Below are 23,413 nucleotides of genomic sequence, written 5' to 3'. Positions count from 1 at the left end.
AGTATTTTTCTTAACAAGACCATCAATGTGAAAGAACATTTAAACTCTGGTCAAACAGACATTCAGACTGTCTAGCCAGTTTGTTGTTCCTGCTTGAAATGTACATTACATTACAAAGACAGGGCAAAAATATACAGGCTAAACAGACAACAAAAGAAGGCAAAGGTATTTCCTTAAACACCAGTCCTGTGCACTTAGTTTTCATCAAACGTTACTCGCAGAAGAAAGAGTATGTGACTGGTTTCAGCACACATTCATGGATTACCACACATTAGTTGCAATATGTAACATAATAATTTATTATTATTATTATATTTGTTTGGCGGTAACAAAGATAGCTTGATAGTTTAATTTAATTCTTCTGCAAATCATATTCATTAAAGAGCCCCCGAGGAGTTTGCTTTTGGTTATAAGACAGTCTCATATTAATGTGGATGAATCTACATTACCCACACTTGTTAATGGGTCAATTTTCGATAAATATATTATATATTCATTTTTTGGGGCTTTTTTTAATTGACAGGATAGTTCAGAGAGAGACAGGAAATGGGAGGCAGAGAGGGGGGGAATGACATGCAGGATAGGGCCACTCGAACCGGGGCCGCCTGCAGTGAGGACTATAGCCTCAACACATGGGCCGGGTGCTCTACCAAGTGAGCTAACCACAGCCCTGTTTTGTCTTTACTGTAGTTATTTTGTTATTGGTCGGCTCGCCCAGCATTTCCTAGTTTTGGATCGCTAGCTGACATCGTTTATGGTCGGAACTACGACGGTATCGGATCGTCTTCGAACCTCCGACTTTCATTCTTGATTAATGAAAACATTCTTGGCAAATGTTTTCGCTTTCATCCGTCTTGTGCCGGTCCAAAAATGTAACCGTGCGCAGAGAGGCTCATGGGAAATGTAGTGTGAAAACACTTCGCTTTCCAAAACTCCTCGTAGTCCCTTTAAATAGTCAACTAAAACCATTTCATATCATGAAAAAAAATACCTGCATAGGCCTGTAAGGTATTGGGATGGATGTATTAAGGAGAACTGAATTCCTTCCTATGAAAGTTTCTCACTGGGCACATCTGACAAAAAAGTTAATTCAAGAATCAGCTGTGATGTTGCTTTCCTGTGTCCATGTGTGATGCCACTGGAGTCTCCCTGCCATGCCTGAGGACCGCCTGTTCAAAGTGATGCATGGGTGATAAAATAGATCCTATGAACCGAGGCTGAAACTGATTCCAGAGGAAATCTAGTTTGACAGACAGCAGACAACAAAAACAACGCTGACCACACTAATTTAATACACAAGTATACAAATACACTAAACTGCACGCAAACATTGCATTGATTGAAAACCAGTCAGTCAGACTCTCAATCTGGTCAAATCAAATCATATCAAATCAAATCAAAACCAAGCAAATCAGATCTTGCCTTCCATCTCCACAGTAGACTTGGCGGTGTCGTCCTCCTCTTTCTTTGCAACAGGCTTCTCTTCCTCTGCTGGAGAAAGGAAAGCAAAGCTGTGATGCTTGTTACACTCCAAATTGACATGACATTAGTGCTTTTGCAGACAGGTGATCGCACCCACACGTCTGCAAGAAAAGCAGCCTGACCTACTGTCTTCAGTTAGATCAGCGTCGTTAATGTGTTTATGTGTGAGTCTGCTTGTCTCGGTGTGTGTATGTGCTGTGTGGACTGTGAGGCTCCAGTGATAATATTGTATGTCCAATCTGTAATACTGCACGCAATCTCAGCTCCAATTCCTCCTCACTTGGTTCTGCTTATTCTGTGCAGAGAGATGAATTTGCATAAATTCAAAACACTGACAGGAAGAAATAAAAAAAACACTCTAGCATTGAAAACCCTTATTGTGCATTTATAGTGTTCCATCTCCCAACCATGTAATTTAAGACTGCTGGTAAACCAAAAGAAAAGTGCATACATCTATGTTTTAATTGTGTTATGCTGACATTACATCAACCATCAGGGTTTCACCAATGAAGCTGCCTCGCTCCTGTTTGTCTGCCTCTGCTCAGTGAATCATTTGAACAATATAATGACAAAACATCAGACAATCACCTGAGTCCTTAGCATTAATATCTGTGACTGACAACTTGTGTGCCTAAGGCTTTTGGATGTAAAACAGTAACAGGAAGTTCATGTAGCCTTGCAATGCAAATACCTTCTTTTTCTTTTTCTTTTTCTTCGTTGTTTTTATCATCGTTAATGCCCTTATCTTCAGCTATGTTGTCGCTAACATCCATGTCATCTGGTTTCTCTTGGTTTTCCTTTTGCTCCGTAGGCTTCTCTTCATTTGGCTCCTCCTCTACTAAATTCTCCTCTATAGACACACAAACATTAAAATATCAAAAAGAGGTACATTCTGAAGCATTAATCCTGACACAGGGAGTTAAAACCTTCACGTTAAATCCTGTAACATGGCAGAAAAACAAGCCCCTACTTTATTACTGTAGACAGAAATCCCTCAGAAACATTTTCACACCAACAGGTGCTTCTTTTCTACTAAGACATGGGCATCATCAGGAAAGAAGAAAAAACTCCCAGACACCACCATCCACCTTCGCTTAATCGTAACGCTTTATTTAGACTTCATTATATGCAAATTCAATTGGAGATTACTTCTGTCTGAAACAGTTTGGGATATAAAACTTGCCTGTAATGGCTGGTATTGTAAAGGTGCCATTTTATTTTATCAGTAAATAACTTGTATTTGCTGAGGTGTGGTTTCTAAAGTCTAAAGGGAAATTATTGTGCTTTTGCTACAATGGGTATATATCCTAGGTATTAGTAGTTAAAATAACAAATCTGACCATAAAAGGAGCAGCACAAAGCAGAATGAGAAGAAGGAGTCTTTGGTAAATAAAAATGCTAATAAAGGTTCTGTGCAGGTTGGGTTATAAGGTTATATTTTACAAAGTAACCAAGACCACATAATTGAACAACATATTGATCTGTTTTCACCTGCAATACGCACACGCACACACACACACACACGCACACGCACACGCACGCACACAAAAAGACAAGACAAGAATGATGCAACTGTTGCATTTTTGGCTAAATTAGCCTGCAGGTGTTGTTTTTAAACTGTATATCTTTGCTCCTCCTCGGTGCTACCTCTCTGTTTGTGTCTCATGAGAAAGAAATTACATATCTCAGGTCTTGGATAGCATCCCAGGGCTGCATTTGCTATAACTCTCACAGAATATCTACAAAATTCATGTTCAGAGAGGCTTTATCTGTCAAATCTTTGTCAATGGGATGGGATTTGAATAAAACAAAAACAGAGGAGAAGCGAGGCGCTTCTCACTGCCAGTATGCAAATTCAGAATCTTAATTATATACCAGCAGCATAGAGGATATTCGTAGAGAAAGAAAAATGGTCCTAGCTCCAAGTTAATGGTTGCCCCTTTGTAACACACACATACACACACAGTTCACTTTAGGCTCTCTCTGTCAGTACAATAAAACACATCAGAGTCTCGGGACTTGTTATACTGATGCATTTAGAGTTTTTTTTCTCCTAGTTACTGCTAACAACACTGATGGGGAGTAGATCTTTAATCAAACTCTGAGCTCAAGTGAAAACCAGAGCAATGAGCTGCATGTCGCTCAGCTACTACTATTCCCATCTCATGTACAGATACAGTAACAGTACCATCAGTCTGCACGCCTCCTGTCTGAGCAGTGAATGATGTTGCTTGACTTGTTACTGTACCTGGCTGACTTGGCATCTCCACATCTTTTTTCCCACCACAAGCATCTAGGAAAACAGAGAAAGGATTCAAAAGAGTGGAAAACATTTGAGTTCATTGCCAGAGCCTGGAGTTGAATTGACTTGGCTTTTGATATCACCTCAAACAGCCTTTTCATTCTATCTCTTTGTGTAGCATTGTCTTTGTACTGCAGTATGAGAGCAATGGAACCACAAAGACATGCATAAATTAAGTGACAGAAAAGAAGGGGAAAAGAATGTCACTTCTAAAGCCATACATAATTGAGGGATTTCTTTGTTCCAAGCCTGTGTGATAAGAGTACGTTTTTTAGTTGGAGTAGTGGCACACAGGATGGAAAGACTGAACTGGAGCGAATAGGAAATTCAATTTTTGATGACAAATGACATCAAGAAGCGCTGGTAGCGCCGAGAGGCTCAGAACATGTGTTAATGGTCCGTAGAGCTACATTACCATTGTCACCCTCTTCTTCATCACCTGTTTCCTCTGTACCTGAAAAGGGAGGGAAAGGAATCATCAACCAAACACAAGCATGCATGGGGATAACGCCAGCCATTAATTCTGAAGAACAAAGCTACCAGTCATTCTAATGATCACAAACTGTTCAACTCGTGGAAAAAGATTCGTCTTGTGGGAGCTGGCATCACATTTTAAAACAGCAGCGTCTTGTCTAGCTCCTTTTTCACCAGCCTCACCTCCAATATGTAATTTCACATGGAGGGGGTTTCTTTCATATGTCAGTAAAAAAAGAAGCTCATACATGAGAATGTTTTTCTTGTCCATGTGCTAATAACATTTGGGCAAATTATTAATTTATTATTATAAAAAGTGAAGCTAGTTTGTTTGCTTTGTTAGCGTTAATTAGTTTTAAGCATCAGTTTTTAAGGCTTAAAAACAGATAATTGTCAAAGTATATCTTAGTTACACTGAACAGATGTGAGGCTGTGGGCCTAATAGTCATGCTAGCAGTTTTGTCAGGCTGTAATTAGGCAGAGCGGTGCTTTTGAGTTAAACGCTAACATTAGCATCCTAACATGAATACAGTTAAAAGGTGGAATTATGTGAAAAGGTAGTATTACTATGGTGTTAAACATAAAAGTACTGACATTTACCATTGTAGTGCACAGTGTTACTTGTAGTAATTACAAAGTTTAGCTGGGATAGGAATGGCATTTGTGTTTGGTTATTTGGTAATGAACCAAAATGTCGATAGAATTTAATCAGAATTATATAATGTTATTCTGTAGTATTGTACATTGGAGAGTATATAATGAAACTACCCAACTATCAAAATGTCTACTGTAATACAACAATACATGTCTACTGTAATACAACAATATTGCAAAATTTGTCAATAATACTGTACAGTATGTGCAAAAGACAGATTTTAATTGTGACATAAAACAACTTTAAACCATGGATCACATCTGTTACCCCCAGTTTCTTTAACGTTATTGTCACTCTCAGTAATTCTTATGCACACACACACACACACACACACACACACACACACACACACACACACACACACACACACACACACACACACACACACACACACACACACACACACACACACACACACACACACACACACACACACACACACACACACACACACACACACAAATGACATTTGGGACAAATTGAGTAAATGAAAGCCATGACACCAATAAGAGAACATGCTCTACAATGGCTATTGTGTGCAGCTTCCATAATTGCTTTTTTAACAAGCTGCAGAGAGAAACCATTTTTTCATATCTATGCAATTTTACCCTGCACTCAGAACAATAAAAATGCCAGCCTCTATTAAATGGGAAAAAGGCCAGTTCTAGCAGGGCTGCATGTTTGTCTCAAGTGCCTCTGTCCGTCACAGAGAATGCTGGTGACACACAGTAGATGGCAATCCTTTCTATTAATCATGACTGGCATTTTGAGATGGAGCCACAGACAGGGGGCTGAAAAGAATACTTCATTGGGAAAAACAACTTAAGATGAATGCTTCGCTCGCTATGAGGTCACTCTAAACCTTTCTTCTGCGTTTAAAAATTATCCGTGGCTGTTGAATCTGTCTAAAGTGATCCCAAACAACAATATATCAGATACGACAAAAGGCTGAATGTAATTTCCTCCTTGTTATTTGATCATTCGTGTTTGGCTTATTGAATGGAGCAGTATTCAATTTGTGATAAAGAATGCTATACGGGCCAGATTGTGGGTAAACACACAGATACGTGCAGAGAGCGGATAACAAAAGGTTCTGTGTTGGGCAGATGTAATTTATAATGGCTTCAAGTGAAGTTCAATTAGAACATTGTCTAGTCTCCACTAAGTAAAACCAGCCAGGGTCTCCAACCGACTGCTCACTCATGTGCTGCAAACAGCAGGTGGCAGCATTGTCACAACTTTACTCTCCCTCATACTCACTGTACTAAACTGTCTTCACCATGAATCAGGGTTTGACATACTTCACACAGAGGAGCTCCAGCCAAAGTCCACACCTCAGCACTGCTAGTGTCAAATCTCCCATGAATTCCACTTTCAGAAATATGGTGAAGGCATGGGGTGAAAAAGCAGGACAGTGGAGGTATTAGCTGCACTTGAAGTGGAGGAGTGACAGCTCTGAAGTGTTTTGTTGAAAAAAAATCTCAGTCTCACACACATAAATGATTTATGTCAACATCAGATTCAGAGGTACAGTATCACAAAGTCATTAAGAATTTAGATGCTGATATTCAACCTTCCCGTGTGTCCTACTTGCAGGATTCTTGAGTAAACACCAGCTACAGATAATGTTTTGTATTTCTGTTTAGTAGGAAGTAAAAGCAGTATTTCATATTCAGTAGTGAATAGAAATGCGGAAACACACTCACTCACACGGACACACACACATACACAGGCACAGGCACACGCACATGCACACACTCAGTCTAGTTACGCTATCTCTTCCCCCAGCCCTGTCTCTCTTATTCCTTCCATTAAAGCCAACTGGAGCAAAGCACAAAAAAGAAAAAGAGAAAAAAAAAAGGGGAACTTGAAAAATTCATGAGACATGTGTAAGGAAAAAAAGGCTCTGAGATGACCAGCAGCTATCATTCAAAGACCTTTTGCATGTGAAATGTGTGTTGGCAAGCATGGTGCAAGCGTGTTTGTTAGCGATGCTTGACAGGGTGCCAAGGTGTAAGAGATGGCATCCCATGGAGAAGCTCACTGTCTGTCCACACATATGGTTATTAATCTGGAAGTCCATCCACGCTCTGTGCCGTCCGTCTCTCACCGTCTCCCCCTCTCTCCTCCTCAGGTCTTTCCCAGAAAAAAGCTCAAGCATGCCAGGCAAACAGACCCAGCCAGCCAGGCATTGATTTCTGGCTCAATGTTCACATTTTACTGTGCCCTGTGACATCCACTAATCTTCCTAATACCAATCTGATATCAAATAATAGACACTGTGGGGCTGTTTGCCAGCTCAGGTGCGCCCTAGAGAGGCCACGCTCCGACCTGGACCTCTGCGTCTCGCTCCTCCTGCCTGTCTCTTTTTCCTTCTACGGCTCGCAGCATCTGCATGCTGTGCTTCTGTTTCATGTGGATTACATCACAGCATAGCTCATCACACGCATGCAATCACCCACACACACACAGACACACACAAACTTCATCAGTGACCGCTTTTTGTACAAACACACTACAGGGTTATTTGTAGTTGATGAAGGATTGTATATCTGATTCTTTTTTAAAGACGAGTTGATGTGCTGTTTTCTTTCACATCTGAAATCATCCCCACATTTTTTTTCAAGTCAATACAGTTTTAACTTTACACAGCATTTTAACATCAACATGGACGTTTTGTAGATTGATAAGGAGGGGGCTGCTCAGAAAATGTGCCCACTGTCATTTATTATTTCCATAACATTTTTCTATTCACTGTACCCACATTCTGCTTTTTTGTCTCCTCTTTTCTGTCATGTCTGAGCAGTTCTGTGTGTTTTATGTTTTGAAAAAATGCAATAAAAATTGTTTTCAAGAAAACAAAACAAAAAAGAAACATGAACGTTTTGTGAATGAGGAGTATTCATTAGACATGAATGAGACCTTAAAGGTGCAGAAGTTACACAATGTCCCTTTAAGTGCATAGAAAAGAAAATAACGGTAAAATAAAAAATTGAAATACCACTAAAAAATGGAATAAGATGAAGTAAGTCTAACACAGTCAGACAAGGTATGATGGGAGATGTGTTTTGTTGTTGTCTGACACTCAAAAGAAGACAGAGGCTACTGTGTTGTTTGAATGGTTAGTTATACCACAGGTGACCTGCTCCTTTGTCCAGTCGGCTGTTTGCGTTCATTTTGTGCTTTTTACTAGCAGTTGTTGTGTGTAGGACAGAGCAGCCCTATAATTATCTTCACTTCACTGTAACCAGCGTATTTATCGTGGAACAACAGTGGAGCAGGGCTTAAGCTTAATGTTCTCTCTTCATCAGTGCTGTGGCTAAAAGCCCCTCATGCCTGACCTGTGGACTGAGGAGAGACGATCCCCCCGAGGAGTGTGATGGATGTGATGGATCACTCTGAGGCACATTGACAGACACACTCCACCAACTCTGCTGCAGTGTAATTTATTCTAAAAAGTGCTCCACATATTGACTATCACAAATAGATGACCTGCTTTGCTGGCTCTACAGACAACCATGGTGAAAAATGGTGTGCTTTTTGTTCAAACGAGATCTTACACAGCTGTACAGATGTGGGATGAGACCCTCAAGCGTCTCATTGTGTCCGTCTCACGTACAGTTAGCTGACAGTGTGCTTTTGCAGCTCGTGTTTCCTCTAGTCTGTGCTATCCTGACATCTGAGTGTTGTCTATGATTAATCCGTCCTATGTGCTATATCGAACCAGTCCTAACCTTTACAGTGCAGGCAGTACAAAATCATTCCATTCTCCTCCTGTGAGAGAGGTTGTCTCAAGGACTGAGTGTTCCCATGCTAGAAAGCTGTGCCAAGGCCTTTTGTGAATGGATTAGTTACTATTAAGCTGCCGGGCCTGATAAATTAGGATTTATAAAGATTATTACAAAATACTTATGCCCTCCTAATGCTGGTGATTGAATTTGTGAATCATATTGAATTACTGCTGTGGATTACGAAAAGGTATGTTGAATAGGCAGTGGGAAATGACTTATTGCGCTTTGTTTAACAACACAGTGTGTATTGACGCCCTTGAAGTGACTGTGCTATCTAGTCCAGCCTCTCTCAATCAGAGAGGAGCCGCTTCCCTAAAGAAAACAACCGTGACTGCTATCTTCAAAAATTCCCTGCAACCTTAAGGCTTGAAGACAAATGGATGGTGTACGATTTTAATTGCCTACTAACACCCTCCAGTGTAAGAATCTAATTATCTTTGGTCCATCGTATCGGAGAAGCCTATAATTGTTTCAATATTACACATCCAAAGGGGCTGAAACTGCAGAATAGCCAGATAATGGCTTCTTAAACAAGTTTGCCTCTAAGAAAACATTCTTTAAAAAAAGACCAAGCTTCATCTTGTATTCATTTCCCCAAAGAGCAACTTGGTACCAGAGAGCAAGAGATTACTGACCAAGAACACACTCCATTACTTCATGCACACAAAACAAATATTTCTGTACACACATTTCAATAAACAATGCTTCCACTGTATTTGAAATGTTTGAAAAAAATGCAATCCTCATTGATGACAACACACATACGCTCACATGCACACACACACAGACACAGACACACACAGACATACCTCTGTTGTTATCCTCACTTTCTTCCTTGGGGGTAGATTTCTTGGATGGTGATGTATTATCTATGAATCAAGAAAAAAATACATAATAAGGGTTATATAGAATATCAGAATATACATTTTTATTTACCCAATTTAGGATGCAGTGTTGTCAGTCTGAACTGTTGATGGTGTGAGGAAAGAAAGCTTATGGCATCATTGCAGCTCCTGTTCTAACTTGGCCGTTGAGTCTCAACTGCCCACACTATAAGAGTCTGTGGGAGAACTCCCTGGCTTTTGCGTTGTTTGGTTTTATACCTGCCTGAGAAAAGAAATAACACCTGTGAGAGGAAGGGGAAGAATGCAAGGCTATGAGACCCAGTCCAGAGCTCAGTCTGGGACAAAAGCGCTATTCCATGTGAGAATGGCAGTCGTTTGAACCTTTGAATCAGCTCCAGGCTGCACTGATTCAAACTCTGGCTGATGGAGCAGAATAAAAGGCCAGATCTTGGCTCTGGCGCAGAGGCCCATCAAACAAGGCCAAACTGGACCGGGGCAGGGCTGGCACGATGATATAACAGAGCTAGGGATTATCAGGGTTATTTCAGTTGGCTTGATATGGTCTGATGCTATGTTATTATACTGTATGCAGCATAAAATAGCTGGTGAGGAACGTGACGGGAAACAACAAAGTCGCTCAGGCGCTAACAATGGGCCAAACACACAAATGCCCTTCCTCTAAGTCAAGTCTTTAGCCATTACGCGCACATTGTTTCACTCTGGAATATCACATTTTACAGTGCACTTATAAAACAGCCCTTTTATGTTCACCTAAAATAGAATCTCATTGAAAACACAGATGCGTGTAATTGGCAAATCATGGGGGTGACTTTGGGATGAAAAACATTTTGATAGCACCCTGGGTTCTACATCTGTGGTAATCTGAAGACTTCCTTTGACAGACAGTAAAACTAACATTGTTCCCTGCTTAGTTGACTGCACGTGTACTTTGACGTCTTTGAGGGACGATGCAGTGAGACCCTGGAAAGCCCCTGGTCCAAACTCCTACGCACTTGGAAAGAAAACTCACCATCAAGTGCTTTCCAAGACCTACTGTACCTTGGAGAAAACTGCTAGAGGCAGTACATTTTATCAAACAATTCATAAAATGACATTTTTTTTTGTCTGCCGAGGAGAATTGCCGCTACTCTATTGGATCTATTGTTCCTGCTACTCAAACAATACACACACACTTCCATGAGGTTTTCTGTTATTGCTTATTCAGGACAACAGTGCACAGACAAATGTCAATAGTTTATCCGATAAGCAGTATCTGGGAGTTTCAGGCCGTGTGCCAAGATGGTGTGGTGATAAAAGCATTATACGCTGACAGTTGTGTTTGTGCCATCGCCATGGCGCACACGCTGCGCAGGGACGCTGCTCTGCTGTTTCTTTGTCACTCACTTTCGGTGGTCTGGAGGCATTGTGCCCGCGAGCCAGATGAAGAGAATAGTGTTGGGAATTAGCTGTGGATGTAAGCTGTTGTTCAGTAATGTGCCTCACATGAAGTATTTTTAACTGCGAGGTGACAGGCCCTGGATTCAACTTGTCACCAAATGACTAAACATTCAATTTCATCGGCTGCATAAAACCTGGCAAATCACTGTCACCAGCTGAAGCTACGCCACTCACTCTGCCTCTGTGTGCTTTAATGGAGGTGTTAAGGTGAAAAGGCAACCATGAAATATTCTGTCACTCACCTCCCTTCTGCTGCTCCTCGGTAACCTCCGTGTCATTGTCTGGCAGAGAGGGGGGGGAAAGACAGCATGTCAAACCATGCTATTCTATAATGTATGATACAATGAGTCATCACAACTCATCTCCTTGATTATAATGTTCATCAGCACAGTATTCGGTGCTGCTGTCTACTTACACCAGAGAACAATGAAAGCGGAATCTGCAGTGTTTCAAAAAAAAAAAAAAAAATCTGATTGAAATCTGATTTGGTTTTATTTTAGGACAAAAAATAAAATAAAAAACCAACAAAAACAAAAAAAAACAGTCTGGTTCACATGCCCAAAAGCTGGCTGTTGAAGCTCCTTCACCTCCTCCCTCCTCATCACACCAGCTGCCATGCTCCAAAATCATACCAACAACCCTCACAGCCTCCCTCAATTCCCTCAATTCCCCCAGCAGACGGCCTTGGATCCAGAGAGTTATTATGCCAAATGACTGTGTATGTGGGAGTGTGTGTTTCATGAGACATTCTGTTTCAATTAAACCTATACTGGTATGCTCAGCATAAATGACATAAAGCCTCCCATTTCCTCAAATTACAAGGACTAAAGTCTGGGGTGGATAACTCCACCTTGGAAAAAGAAAAGGTTTTTTCTTCTTTTCTTTTCTTTTTTTTTTAAGTTTAACTTTAAGTTGTATTTGCACAACTGTAGAATCAACTAAATAAATGAAATAAATAAAACATGTGCAGGTGAGGTATAACCCACTCTGGGCTTATCTTTAAACCTCACCTATAAAAAGTAATTTTCCACAGGTCTGTTGTGAGAGAGAGAGAGTCTGCATGAACCAGAGGTGTTGGAGGATGAGTTGAGATGCACAGTGTGACATGAGAAGGACGCTTAGGATGCTGCTTCAGAAGGAACCGCAGAGTGAGAGATGGGGTAGGAGAAAGTGTGGATGCCTGTTCATGGCTCCTGGCTCCCGTCACACAACAAATACACTGATACTAACTCAGAACCCCGCACAGCTCAGCATGCCTCAAAATGCTTAGAGTCATGCTACTATAGACTATTGCATACGGTAGTTCATACGGTACGATGGGGTACTCTGTACAGTATGTGTGTGGGCACATGTGTGATATAATTGTGTGCATGGCTGTGCATGACTCTGAGCCATGATTGCACTGTGGTTAACAAGGAAAAGCAAGTGTTAGCTTGATGAAAGGCTGTTGTCATCTGTTCTGTAGAATTGTAACCATCAGAGCTCCCTGTGGATCCAGCGACAGGCTTTTCTTTTGTATAACACTGAATAAAAGGGTACAGTGCATTAATCTAACCCTGCTTGGGGAAACAAAGGAAAGGCCCACTGATACTGTATAACAATGGCACAGGAATGGAAACATGGGGTGCCTCAGCCAGTGCCATGTCCTATAACATTATTAGTGGCATTCAAGACTGCTTTCGGCGTGGGGAATTTATGTGATGTGGTCAAGACTAACAATATATGACACCTCTCTAACTTCCTTCCTTCCTTCCTTCCTTCCTTCCTCCCTCCTCGGGCTAAAGAAAACACCAGGGATAAATTCACACAAAATATTCTCTCATAACTTAACAGAGGAGAAAATATCAGCTCTGTGATCATTTGACATTTTGGGAAAACTGCTCATTTGATGTCTTTCTGAGTGTTTGATGAAAGGATTGATACTGCTCTCATATCTGCATGTGCACTAAATATAAAATTAGAGTGAGGAGATGATTAGTGTAGTAGTTTAGCACAAAGTGTGGTAAAAATGTCCGATGGGAAAAAAACACACTACGAGCACTGATTTCAACACCATTAATTTAGATGTTACATGACCCAGAGTCTTCATAGATCAGCTTAATACTTGGATGAAATAAAGACAAGAGATATAGGCTAATGTGTTTATCAGTTAACTTAAATGTTAAAAGGCAGATTTCTTTTTTTTTTACTTTCTAAACTAAAACAAGCTCTCATCCAACTATTATAAGTCCTGATGCTTGTTCACCCGGAGGTGAAAGAGGTGCTGAGGACATTGTTAGATTTGATGTTTGAACTGAACTGGACTAAAGCCAAGCAAGTCCTAAACCTCTAACTTATAAAACATGTCAGAACCATGTGCAGCCAGGCCTGTACGTGTTGATAAGCAGGTAGTCAGGATATGCATTCGCACATTTTCTACTCATCTGTGATTTATGTACAAACATGTAAACATCTTTACATGTGACCAGCTAAAGCCGATCCTCATGTCTGCTCAAGCTGACTGAGTCACTCTGAGCCTGCTTGCTTCCTGGCAGTCACAACACTAACACACCATGGTCTCCTCATTTCCCTGCCCCGAGGGATAACCAACACAGACTTCATTTTCACCCCTTGCAGGGTTCCTGTAGCCATTCATATCCTCTGTCAACAAATTACATGTGTGTGATGGAGGCCTGTGCATACCACAGCTTCACGTCTTCTGAAGCAGTGGGGGGTCGAGGGGATGCTTCTATTATGGGCATTTGGTTGTAGGTAGTATGTGGGCTGCGGGGTTGGGGGTATGGAGTGTATTAACAGCCATGTAAATAAATGTCAATTGGAAAGTCAGTGAAACAGTTGGAGAGAATGCAGCGGCCCCAGTAGATCTGTGGGCTGTGTTAATATCGTCAGCACTGTGGCTGATTGAGGAGAAGAAGAGATGGAGCCCAGCTTGTGGGCAGCCACCCGGATCATATTAGTGGAGGAGTGTACCCAGAATCAATTTCAACATGCTTTCACTCTCTACAACCACAGCTGCCTGACTGCTCCCATGCTTGAATATACAGTAATATGTTCCAAGGCAATGTGGTCAATCATGATCTATGAACCAATCTAAATGCGTCATGGAATCAAGTCATATGATTAATTGGATTGATTGAGAGCTATATGTTAATCAATTAATGGTATCACTTTCTTTATATTTCTAAAAATGTAACCATGGCAACTTGAATTACTGGTTTGTGTTTCTGGGGGTGTGTACGTCCTCAAATCATTCAAACACGGATGGTCTTCTTAACCAGATAGCGATACTGTCATAGCACCTTAGAGATACGCACAGATTATGGCTTTGCAAAGTAATGAATAGGTCATTATATCACTGGTTATGAGCTCAGTTGACGAGGTGGGTTATGGATGGTGAATGGCACTACAGAGGCAAAACTCTTAATGTATAGTTGCTCTGTGTTTTAGCTTGTTTGTCTGTTCGCACGTGTGTTTGAGTGGCCTCCATTACAAATTATATGACTCTGAAGTGCTCCTTGAGCCGGCACTACATAAAAAATACCTTTGTGAAAACTTCATCACAACTCATTAGGCAACTGCTCCTCTAGAGCCTCATGTACAAAGCTTTGCATAGAACTCATACTGGAACACAGCGGGTGCACAAATGTTGGAAAGCAGCATTTGCTGCAGAAATTCCAGATTTTCACAGCTTATTCTTCTTTGTACACCAATTCATGTGAAACTGAGTGCATATGCATCACCACACTCCTCTATGTAGCCGAAATTTCATATGCTAATATGTCTGAGCCACCCATTTTTTAAGAATAAAAAAAACTAGCACAGGCAGCCAGTCAGCCAAACAGAGGTTTAGAGGTTTAGAGGGTGTGAGGTGGAGGTGCTGCTTTCAAAGAAAAACTATATTATTTAGCACTCTGTTGTCTGGTATTAATAATAGAAGAAGACAAATGGAGTGGGAGAGTGTGGCAGAGGCTGTTAATGGGATGGGGTCCAGAACGGGGTTTCCTTGAACATTACACACTTTCTCCTGACTAAAATGACTAAAATGACTAAAATGGTTTTCCGTTGTATTGGGGTTATTTTGCATAGTATCTATTATAATCTATAATTAGATGGAATCAATCGACTATCCACATCCTTTCCGAATTGCATTAGTTTATTGATGGAAGTAAATGGCTCACATCGATAAACTGGGGCTTGTTGGGGAATGATTGTGTAATTTAACAGCAATCACTCAACATGTCTCTGACTGAAACCACTGAGGAGTGATGGTAGTCTATAGACAGCCTGATATTTGGGGGCATACATCCTCCCATAGGCCTCTGAGGAGTAGATTTTGAATTGATTTACCTATTAGATGAACTGCACCCATTGCACACTCTTCTCACGTGCAGCCTGTTCCTACCTGTTGTTGGTTAGGATAATTTAATTGTGCTTGGTCAGACCACCTGCTACAATATCAGTCAGTCATATCACATATTATGTGCACATTGATAGAATACAAATGCTTTCTATTAACGTGGGAATATGCATCCTTGATGGTTGTGTGTTGATCGCTCTGATTTACATTATGAATACTGGCTCTGGCTTCAACGCATGCTTTAATGTCAGCCTGGCCAAACACATTGTATGTGAACTTTATGTACCCGGCTGACATAGAGGATCCCATTGCACACAGCTGGTAGCATGGTGTTGTAGTCTTGTGTAATTGTAATGTAGTTAGGAATGAATACGGAGGACTCAGTAGTAACGTTAACAGCTACAAGCTTTACTGCTCAACTTCTTCTTCTGTTTACAACAGCACTCAGTCAACACAGTCAATACAGGCTCACAGCGACCCCTAGCGCTGTGGAGCAGCAACTGAAAACACAACATATTTCCCTCTTGTTTAAGAAGCTTACTTATGAATGGAAATACTTAATAACTTGAATCAATTTAGACTGACTGTAAAATAGTGCAAACTTCTCCACATTACTTAATAGTAATAACAGTTTTTTTCAGTAATCACATTCAAATCAATAACCATAACAACAGTACTCTGTATTGCTAAACTCTTCTACAGTAGCAAATAAACTTCTATCCTGTTCCTTCTCTGTAACTTAAGTATGAGTAAACTCATTTTCCACTGACATTTGTATAGGTCTCTAAACAATAATAAACCAAGGTAGCTTCAACTTATAATTCACCTTTATGTCAAACAGTCATTCACATTGTCAGGCATGTTTGCCTTTCTCTTTTTTTCACATCATTTTTCCCTTTTATATTCCCCCCCAAAGGCCATGAGAAACGATTATTGGTAATCGTTCAGCCAAGCAGGCTTTTTTCTGACCCTACTGGGTCTGTGCATGGTATCATCTGGTGGTGGTGTGAGCTCTGGCTCAGGGGCTGGATCAACAGGTTTGCCTGTGATGATGTCCTTTGCACTGTCTGGGACGAGAGAGAGGTGAGAAGCGTTCCATGTACGTCCATCCTCCAGCACAAAGGAACCTGCACCAGCTTTCTCCATCACCCTGGAAGGTGCATGGAACTTTGACAGTCCTTTTTTAACGTGGAAGGGTTTTCTCACTCTGACCAGACTTCCCTCTTTGATCCTTGGCACCTGTGCACCTCTTTTAACATCTGTGTAGGCTTTTGATGCATTCTGTTTGGAGGTGACACGATCACGCAGCTGTTTTTCTTGCAGCGGTGTGGATTTGCTTGCTGGACCAATGTTCACTTTCGTTCGCATCTTTCTGTTGAACATGAGCTCATGAGGCGACACACCTGTGGTGCTGTGTGGAGTTGCACGGTATGTGAGCAGGAACTCCTGTATGAAGGGTTTCCATGGTTTCTTCTCTTGCTCAGCAGTGAGGAGTGTTTCTTTAAGAACGCGGTTCCAGCGCTCCACGGCCCCATTTGCTTGAGGATAATACAGAGATACTTTTCTGTGTTTGATGTCTCTCACTGCTAGGAAGTCTGCAAACTCACTTGAGGTAAATTGAGTCCCATTGTCACTAATGAGCTCTGTAGGGTTGCCAAACCTGGAAAACACTGTAGACAGGAAAGTGGTGATCGCCGTGGTTGTGATGGAGTGAGTAAAGGCGACCTCTGGCCACTTGGTGTAGTAGTCGATCAGTGTCACTGCATATCGGCAGTCCCAGGTTGCAGACTCGAACGGGCCCACGATGTCGATTCCCACCTTCTGCCACGGGCCATCAGGCAGTGGGACCGGCTGAAGTGGTGTAGCATGTGTCTTAGCACTTTTATCATTCATCTGGCATGTCACACACGTTCTGATGCTCTCCTGCACACACATGTCCATACTTGGCCACCAGTATAAGTCCCGCAGCCTCTGCTTAGTGCGGACGACACCCTGGTGGGTTTCATGTGCCAGATTAACAAGCTGTTTTCTAAGGGCCACAGGAACAAGCCGTCGCTGAGGGCCCCTGTAAACAACCACATCTTGGACTGAGAGTTCGTCTCTGACAGCAAAGTAAGGCTTCAGCACTGCAGGTAGGGACTTTGTTGTTTTAGGCCATCCTTTTTTCATCTGCACTCTCAGGGCAGTAAGTTCTGGACACACCTCACATGCCACAGTGAAATCCTTCACTGAAAGAGCTTTCAGTTCCGCATCCAGCAAAGCCACGAGCTCCGGCTCCATCACTGGCTCTGCATTCTCTGCTGATGGGAGAGGCAACCTGGAAAGACAGTCAGCAGCAAAATTTTGTGCACCAGCACGATACACCACATCATATGTGAAACACAGAAGTCTGGCTGACCACCTTGCAATACGCATTCCTGCGCGTCCAAGTCCTTTTGTAGCTAGCAGTGTGGTCAGGGCCTGGTGGTCTGTGCGCAGCGTGAATCTTGTTCCCCACAGAAAAGTCCTCCACTTCTCAGCGGCCCACACACAGGCTAGTGCTTCCTTCTCCACAATGGAGTATTTCCGTTCTGCCGGAGTGAGTGAACGTGAAGCAAATGCGACTGTACGCTCCGTGTTGTCAGGATGCACTTGTGTCAATATGGCCCCCAGACCATAATCCGAAGCATCAGTGGAAACAATGGTCGGGAGACTGGGATCAAAAACTACCAGTGCTGGACTGTTTACGATGCGAGTCTTGACTGTATCAAAGCTCGCCTGTGCAGCTGCAGTCCACTTGAAGGTGTCATCGCGCAGGCAGTCTCTCATGGGCTCAACCAAAGATGCATAATTTTGCACAAACTTTGCATACCATGCTGTGAGTCCCAGGAATGAGCGTAGAGTAGTGGCGTCGCTAGGCGCTGGAGCTTCTGTGATAGCTTTAATGTGATCCTCATTTGGCAGCAAACCTTGAGCTGACACGACATGCCCAAGGAACTGCAGGCTTTTCTGGTTGAAGTGACACTTTTCAGTATTAAGCTGGAGGCCAGCTTCTTTAAGTGCAGCTAGCACTGCCTGGAGGTTGCAGTCATGTTCTTGCTGGTCCCTGCCATAAACTATGACATCATCCAGGTAATTCTGGACCCCCTTGAGGTCTTTCAGCACAAGGGACATGAGCTTGGAGAATGCACTTGGGGCTGAACACAGTCCATATGGTACTCTACGAAACCTGAACAGTCCTTCGTGCGTTATGAATGCAGTTATGTCACGGCTCTCCTCTGCTAGCAACACTTGATGATAAGCATTCGCCAAGTCAATGGTAGAGAAAACAGTGGCTCCACGCATTTCAGTGAAAATGTCATCCATATGAGGAAGTGGGTGACTGTCCATTACTACTGCCTTGTTTGGCTCACGGTAGTCCACACACATTCTCACTTTACCATTTTTCCTTAGTGTGACCACGATGGGTGATACCCACTGGGATGCATCAATCCTCTCAATCACATCCATTTCCAGGAGCCTCTCAATTTCAGCGGAGACAGCTTGTCTGACAGAGACTGGGAGCCTTCGAAGCTTCTGTTGGACAGGCTGGACACCCTCCCTGATTTTGACTCGGTGGATGAAGCCTTTTGCAAGACCCAGCTTCTCCTCGGTCACTGACTGGGCTATGACCTCTGTTACTGGAGCTGCAGGTGAGTTAACTGCTGATGAGGAGGTAGCAGGTGAGAGCACAGCATTATGTTCAATAGAGAGTCTCAGTGCTCTGAATAAGTCCAATCCCAGCAAAGCTGTGCCTGTCCTCACAACATATAATGTAGCTGGGACTGCTGTATTTGCATGCTGCACTGTAGCTGATAGGCAGCCTAGCACTGGGACCTTGGACTTAGTGTATGTCACTAACCTTGAAAGTGGCTCAGACAGTGGTACATCACTGAAATGCTCTCTGTAGAGGTGCTCGGGAATGATGGATACAGCAGAGCCTGTATCCACTACTAGCTCAGCAGGGCAGGAAGTTGATTTTGCATTTATAGTCACTGCACATGTAATCTTGTTATCCAACTGTCCATCTTGTAACATCAACACTGTGTTCATTTCAAGAACAACCACTTCTCCAACGTTGACAGTGGACTTGGACTTGGACTTACATACACGGGCGAAGTGTCCGGTCTTGTTGCAGCTTCGGCATGTCACTTTACGTGCTGGACAGTCTGGAGCGTCTGCCAGGTGAGTTGATGAACCACACCGAAAACAGCACTGGTCCTGTTTTGATGCTGCTGTAGCCTCAGCGGGGTTATAACTCCTTGTTTTGGGCTTGAACTGGCGTCTTGGCTTCGCTTTCACGATGTGCACGGAAGCTTGGGGCTCCGCTGTAAGAGTCTGTACGTGTCCAATCGCCGCTTCCACCTGACACGCCATTTTAACTGCTACGTCCAGTGTGAGATTTCCGTCTGTTTGCACGAGCAGCTTCTCGCGTATCCGAGGGCAACTAGCATGCTCAATGAGTTGATCCCGTATCATTTCATCACTATTTCCAGCAAACTCACATGTCGCCGCCAGCTCTCGCAGGACGCCTACATACTCGGCAACAGTCTCATGCGGTCTCTGCACTCGTTGTCTGAACTTATGTCTCTCCACAACAACGTTTATCGCAGGCTTGAAGTGTGCACATAACGCAGTCACTGCCGACTCGTAGGACGTACCTCCATCTGTGAGTGTGTAAAAGATACGTTGTCCTTCAGCGCCCAAGCAGTGCAACAGTAGAGCACGTTTCCTCTTGTCGGGCCAGTCGTCCCCCTCCGCGTGAATAGCAAGCAGGTAGTTTGTGAACATTTTCATCCACATGTCGAACGGAATTGTAGGCTGTCCGACGGACGGTAAAAACAACGCAGGGAGAGGCACAACATTCGCCATCTTCGTCGCCAATTTGTTGTAGTCTTGTGTAATTGTAATGTAGTTAGGAATGAATACGGCGGACTCAGTAGTAACGTTAACAGCTACAAGCTTTACTGCTCAACTTCTTCTTCTGTTTACAACAGCACTCAGTCAACACAGTCAATACAGGCTCACAGCGACCCCTAGCGCTGTGGAGCAGCAACTGAAAACACAACACATGGATTCCCCCTTGTTGCCCAGAAACCCACCCAAGAGCTTGTGAGGGAACAGGTGATGAACAACGCTTCACACATTCTTCTCCAAAGCCAGTCTCAACTAAGTTCAAAATCTTAAATGGTTGAAAGCCTGTCATCAACATGTTCCAAAAACAAGGTACTTAACATCCAAACACTCATCCCCTTCTATCTCTACCATTTGCTGTGTCCTCCGATTAGCTTGAGGCTGTCATTGTTGTGTATTGCTTGCTTTTGCGCTTACTAACACAGTATAATTATGGAAGGTTATTGTCATAACCTAATCCTCATAATGATAACTCATAACACTGACCTGTAAAGTGTCTCGGATTGACTACAAGCATTCCAAACATACAAGACATGCTGTTGGCACAAAGGAATGCAGATTCTCACATCCACTTCACTCTTCATACATCTGACAGTGAGTGTGAAAGATGGTGTATGCAATGTTCGTACATGAGGCCCCTGTGGACGTCGGTGGAAAATTTGAACACGTGCTGCACGTTTCTTCTACTGTTTCATAGCGCTAATGTTCTAATATGAAATACTCCACCAGGTGCAGCTTCCTGTTTTACATGTATGTGTTTGGGAGTTCTTCTTGATGTGCCCGTGTGCCTGTGTGCAGGTGTGCGTGAGTATTCTTTTCTTGTTTGCATCGTCTATAGAGACATTACCCTGCTTTGGTTCTCTCATAGCGTCAGCTTGTGGGAATGCACACGGTGATAGAGCAATTTCCTGTATGCAAATGTCCTGTTTACATGTTCCTGCTCCAGTCTTTGTCACTTGACAGATTGCCTGAATATGAAGAAAGCAGCTATACGATGAAAAATGAGAAAAGTAAGACCTCAATAAAGAAGCCATTGTGCTCATTCTCAGCTCGAGATTTGTTTGAAACTGATGTCACAGGGAAGATCCCGAGGTTAACACGACCCAACACACACACAGGGTCACAATTTACAACAGCTCTATAGCAGCTTACTGATAGAGGAGGTGGTGAAGAAGCTCCTCCTTGATATAATGATGAAGAATGATGGAAAGTGGAGGGATGAGGTAATGGGTGGCATGGGAACAAGTGAGAATAAGTGAGAGGAGGGGGGGGGGGGGGAGAATAGGCAGGGACGTGACAGAGGGTTATTGAAAGCGAGAGGATGTTACAGGAGGCTGAATGGGCTTGGGCCTCTGTGTGGTGCTTTCAGCGTTGCCAAAAGATATACCTGACTGTCTGTCTCTAGCAGTGAGGATGATGAGATGTTCTGAGCACGCTCAAGCACACCTGCAGAGCTAATTCACAGCTTCTGATTCGCTCCTACCATTCTGTGCAGGCTAAATGCATGTCTTTTCGCACCATGAGGTTATGCATTGTGCAATCACACGAATCAACATTTCTTTCTTTAAAGCACATGTATCAACCACTGGCAAACTCATCTAGCCAGGCTCGATAAAACATATTCATTCTCTTGCCTGAGAATGTAGTCTACAATCACAGCACCAGCAATTATGTTGTACTTACTGGTAAAAGTGAAAAAAGAAAAAAATAGTGTATGGTGTGGTAAAAGCTTTGAACATGAAGAAAAGGCTGGAGCTGCAGTACGTGGCTGTTGTGTAAAAACACGAGCCTGCTGTACTCCAAACAACGACTCTAAGTGGTAATATCACACTTATTTAGCCACTTGGTCTATAATGGGATTAATATCGGCTCCAGCCCACTCATACATACAGAGCCGTGATAAAGGTGGCCGTGACTCCAGAGGTCAGAGGGCATGTGACAGGCGAGACACTGTGATGAGGAAAAGCACTAGGGGCTGGCATCTCAGTGTGCACTGTGGTCGCCTTCTGGAACGACCCCACATTAAATCAAAGACTGACCTCTGGCATCCTCATTAGCGACTCATTGCACATTGGTAAACAAAAGCTTTTAAGGTGTTATCTTCTAATAATGTAACTCTGAAGTTTTCTTCTTTCCCTTTGCAACACACGCAGAGCAGAGCCATGTTGTTTTCTTTCTTCCCCATCGCCAGCCATGGAGAGATGTAGGGCGTTTATCCACTGACAGCACTTGTAAATGGCGAGAGTGATAACTGGAGAACAACAGCTCCAGATTCTCATCTCAGCGTACTAATATGATGAGACGGGTGCTGGGTGCATGGGGGCAGGCAATATAATTAAGGTCTCTCCCCCAGAATGTAATCTTTCAGGGAAGAGCCTGGGCGGGCAGCGGGGACAGATGACGGGAGCGCAGGGGGAACAAAACATTCTCCATCTGGGAGCAGCGAGATGAAGGCCTGAGAGCTGGTATTCCATTGGGGCGTGGGGAGGGAAAAGTGAGGTAAATGGGAGGTAATGCTAGGATTGTGCAGCCAGCGAGCCTCTCTCAGCTCCCAGGCTATTCAACTCAATCCTCGGTGGAGCCCCCATCAGAGCTGGTGACTGCTCTTGGCCCCCGAAAAAAAGATGATGACATGAAAGAGGGGGGGAGGGGGGGGTAGAGAGAGAGAAAGATAGAGCGAGAGAGACAGAAAGGAGAGTGGGAGTTGAAGATAATGGATGTTTGTTTATGTTGCATACAGAATTGAGGAGCAGTAACCAAGGATGATCAGTGGTTGCTATGCATCCGTGAATTTTCTTTAGTTCTTGCAGAAGACATTTACTGCTGTGGAGCATTATTACAGTCAATCAAAACTGACATTTAAGTCTCATCAGAATATCAAAAATTATGCAAAAAATATCAGCTCGCTGGTTCGCTGACAAAAAGTCGAACTATTCCAGTCCTATTACGGCAAAATCCGTAGAGAACTTGACACTTGTTATACCAACTGTCAGCATCAATTCTCACTGGTAATCTTCCAAATCGCGCTGCAGGTGCATTGATTTTGTTTACATTAGAAGGTGTCACCCCGGTCTGACAGGTCCTTATACTACTGCTTCCAGGAACAAGATATCTCTG

At 42.9% G+C, this 23,413-nt stretch overlaps 1 protein-coding gene across 2 annotated transcripts in view; it reads right to left on the bottom strand.

Moving 5' to 3' along the window:
- The window catches only part of macrod2 (mono-ADP ribosylhydrolase 2), a 410,263-nt gene that overhangs the window by 17,916 nt on the left and 368,934 nt on the right, over positions 1–23,413 (bottom strand). The window contains exons 10-15 of one of the 2 annotated variants that reach the window (XM_083987841.1): positions 11,250–11,288; positions 9,514–9,573; positions 4,200–4,238; positions 3,731–3,775; positions 2,174–2,332; positions 1,423–1,491 (exon numbers count right to left, since the gene is read on the bottom strand). In XM_083987841.1, coding sequence (XP_083843967.1) covers positions 1,423–1,491; positions 2,174–2,332; positions 3,731–3,775; positions 4,200–4,238; positions 9,514–9,573; positions 11,250–11,288 — 411 coding nt within the window. Of the gene's footprint in view, positions 1–1,422; positions 1,494–2,173; positions 2,333–3,730; positions 3,776–4,199; positions 4,239–9,513; positions 9,574–11,249; positions 11,289–23,413 lie in introns of both variants that reach the window. The other variant, XM_083987842.1, reaches the window with a different exon arrangement.

This window comes from Trachurus trachurus (assembly GCF_905171665.1).
Source record: "Trachurus trachurus genome assembly, chromosome: 15".
Lineage (NCBI taxonomy): Eukaryota > Metazoa > Chordata > Actinopteri > Carangiformes > Carangidae > Trachurus > Trachurus trachurus.
This window is presented reverse-complemented; position numbering and strand designations above follow the sequence as displayed.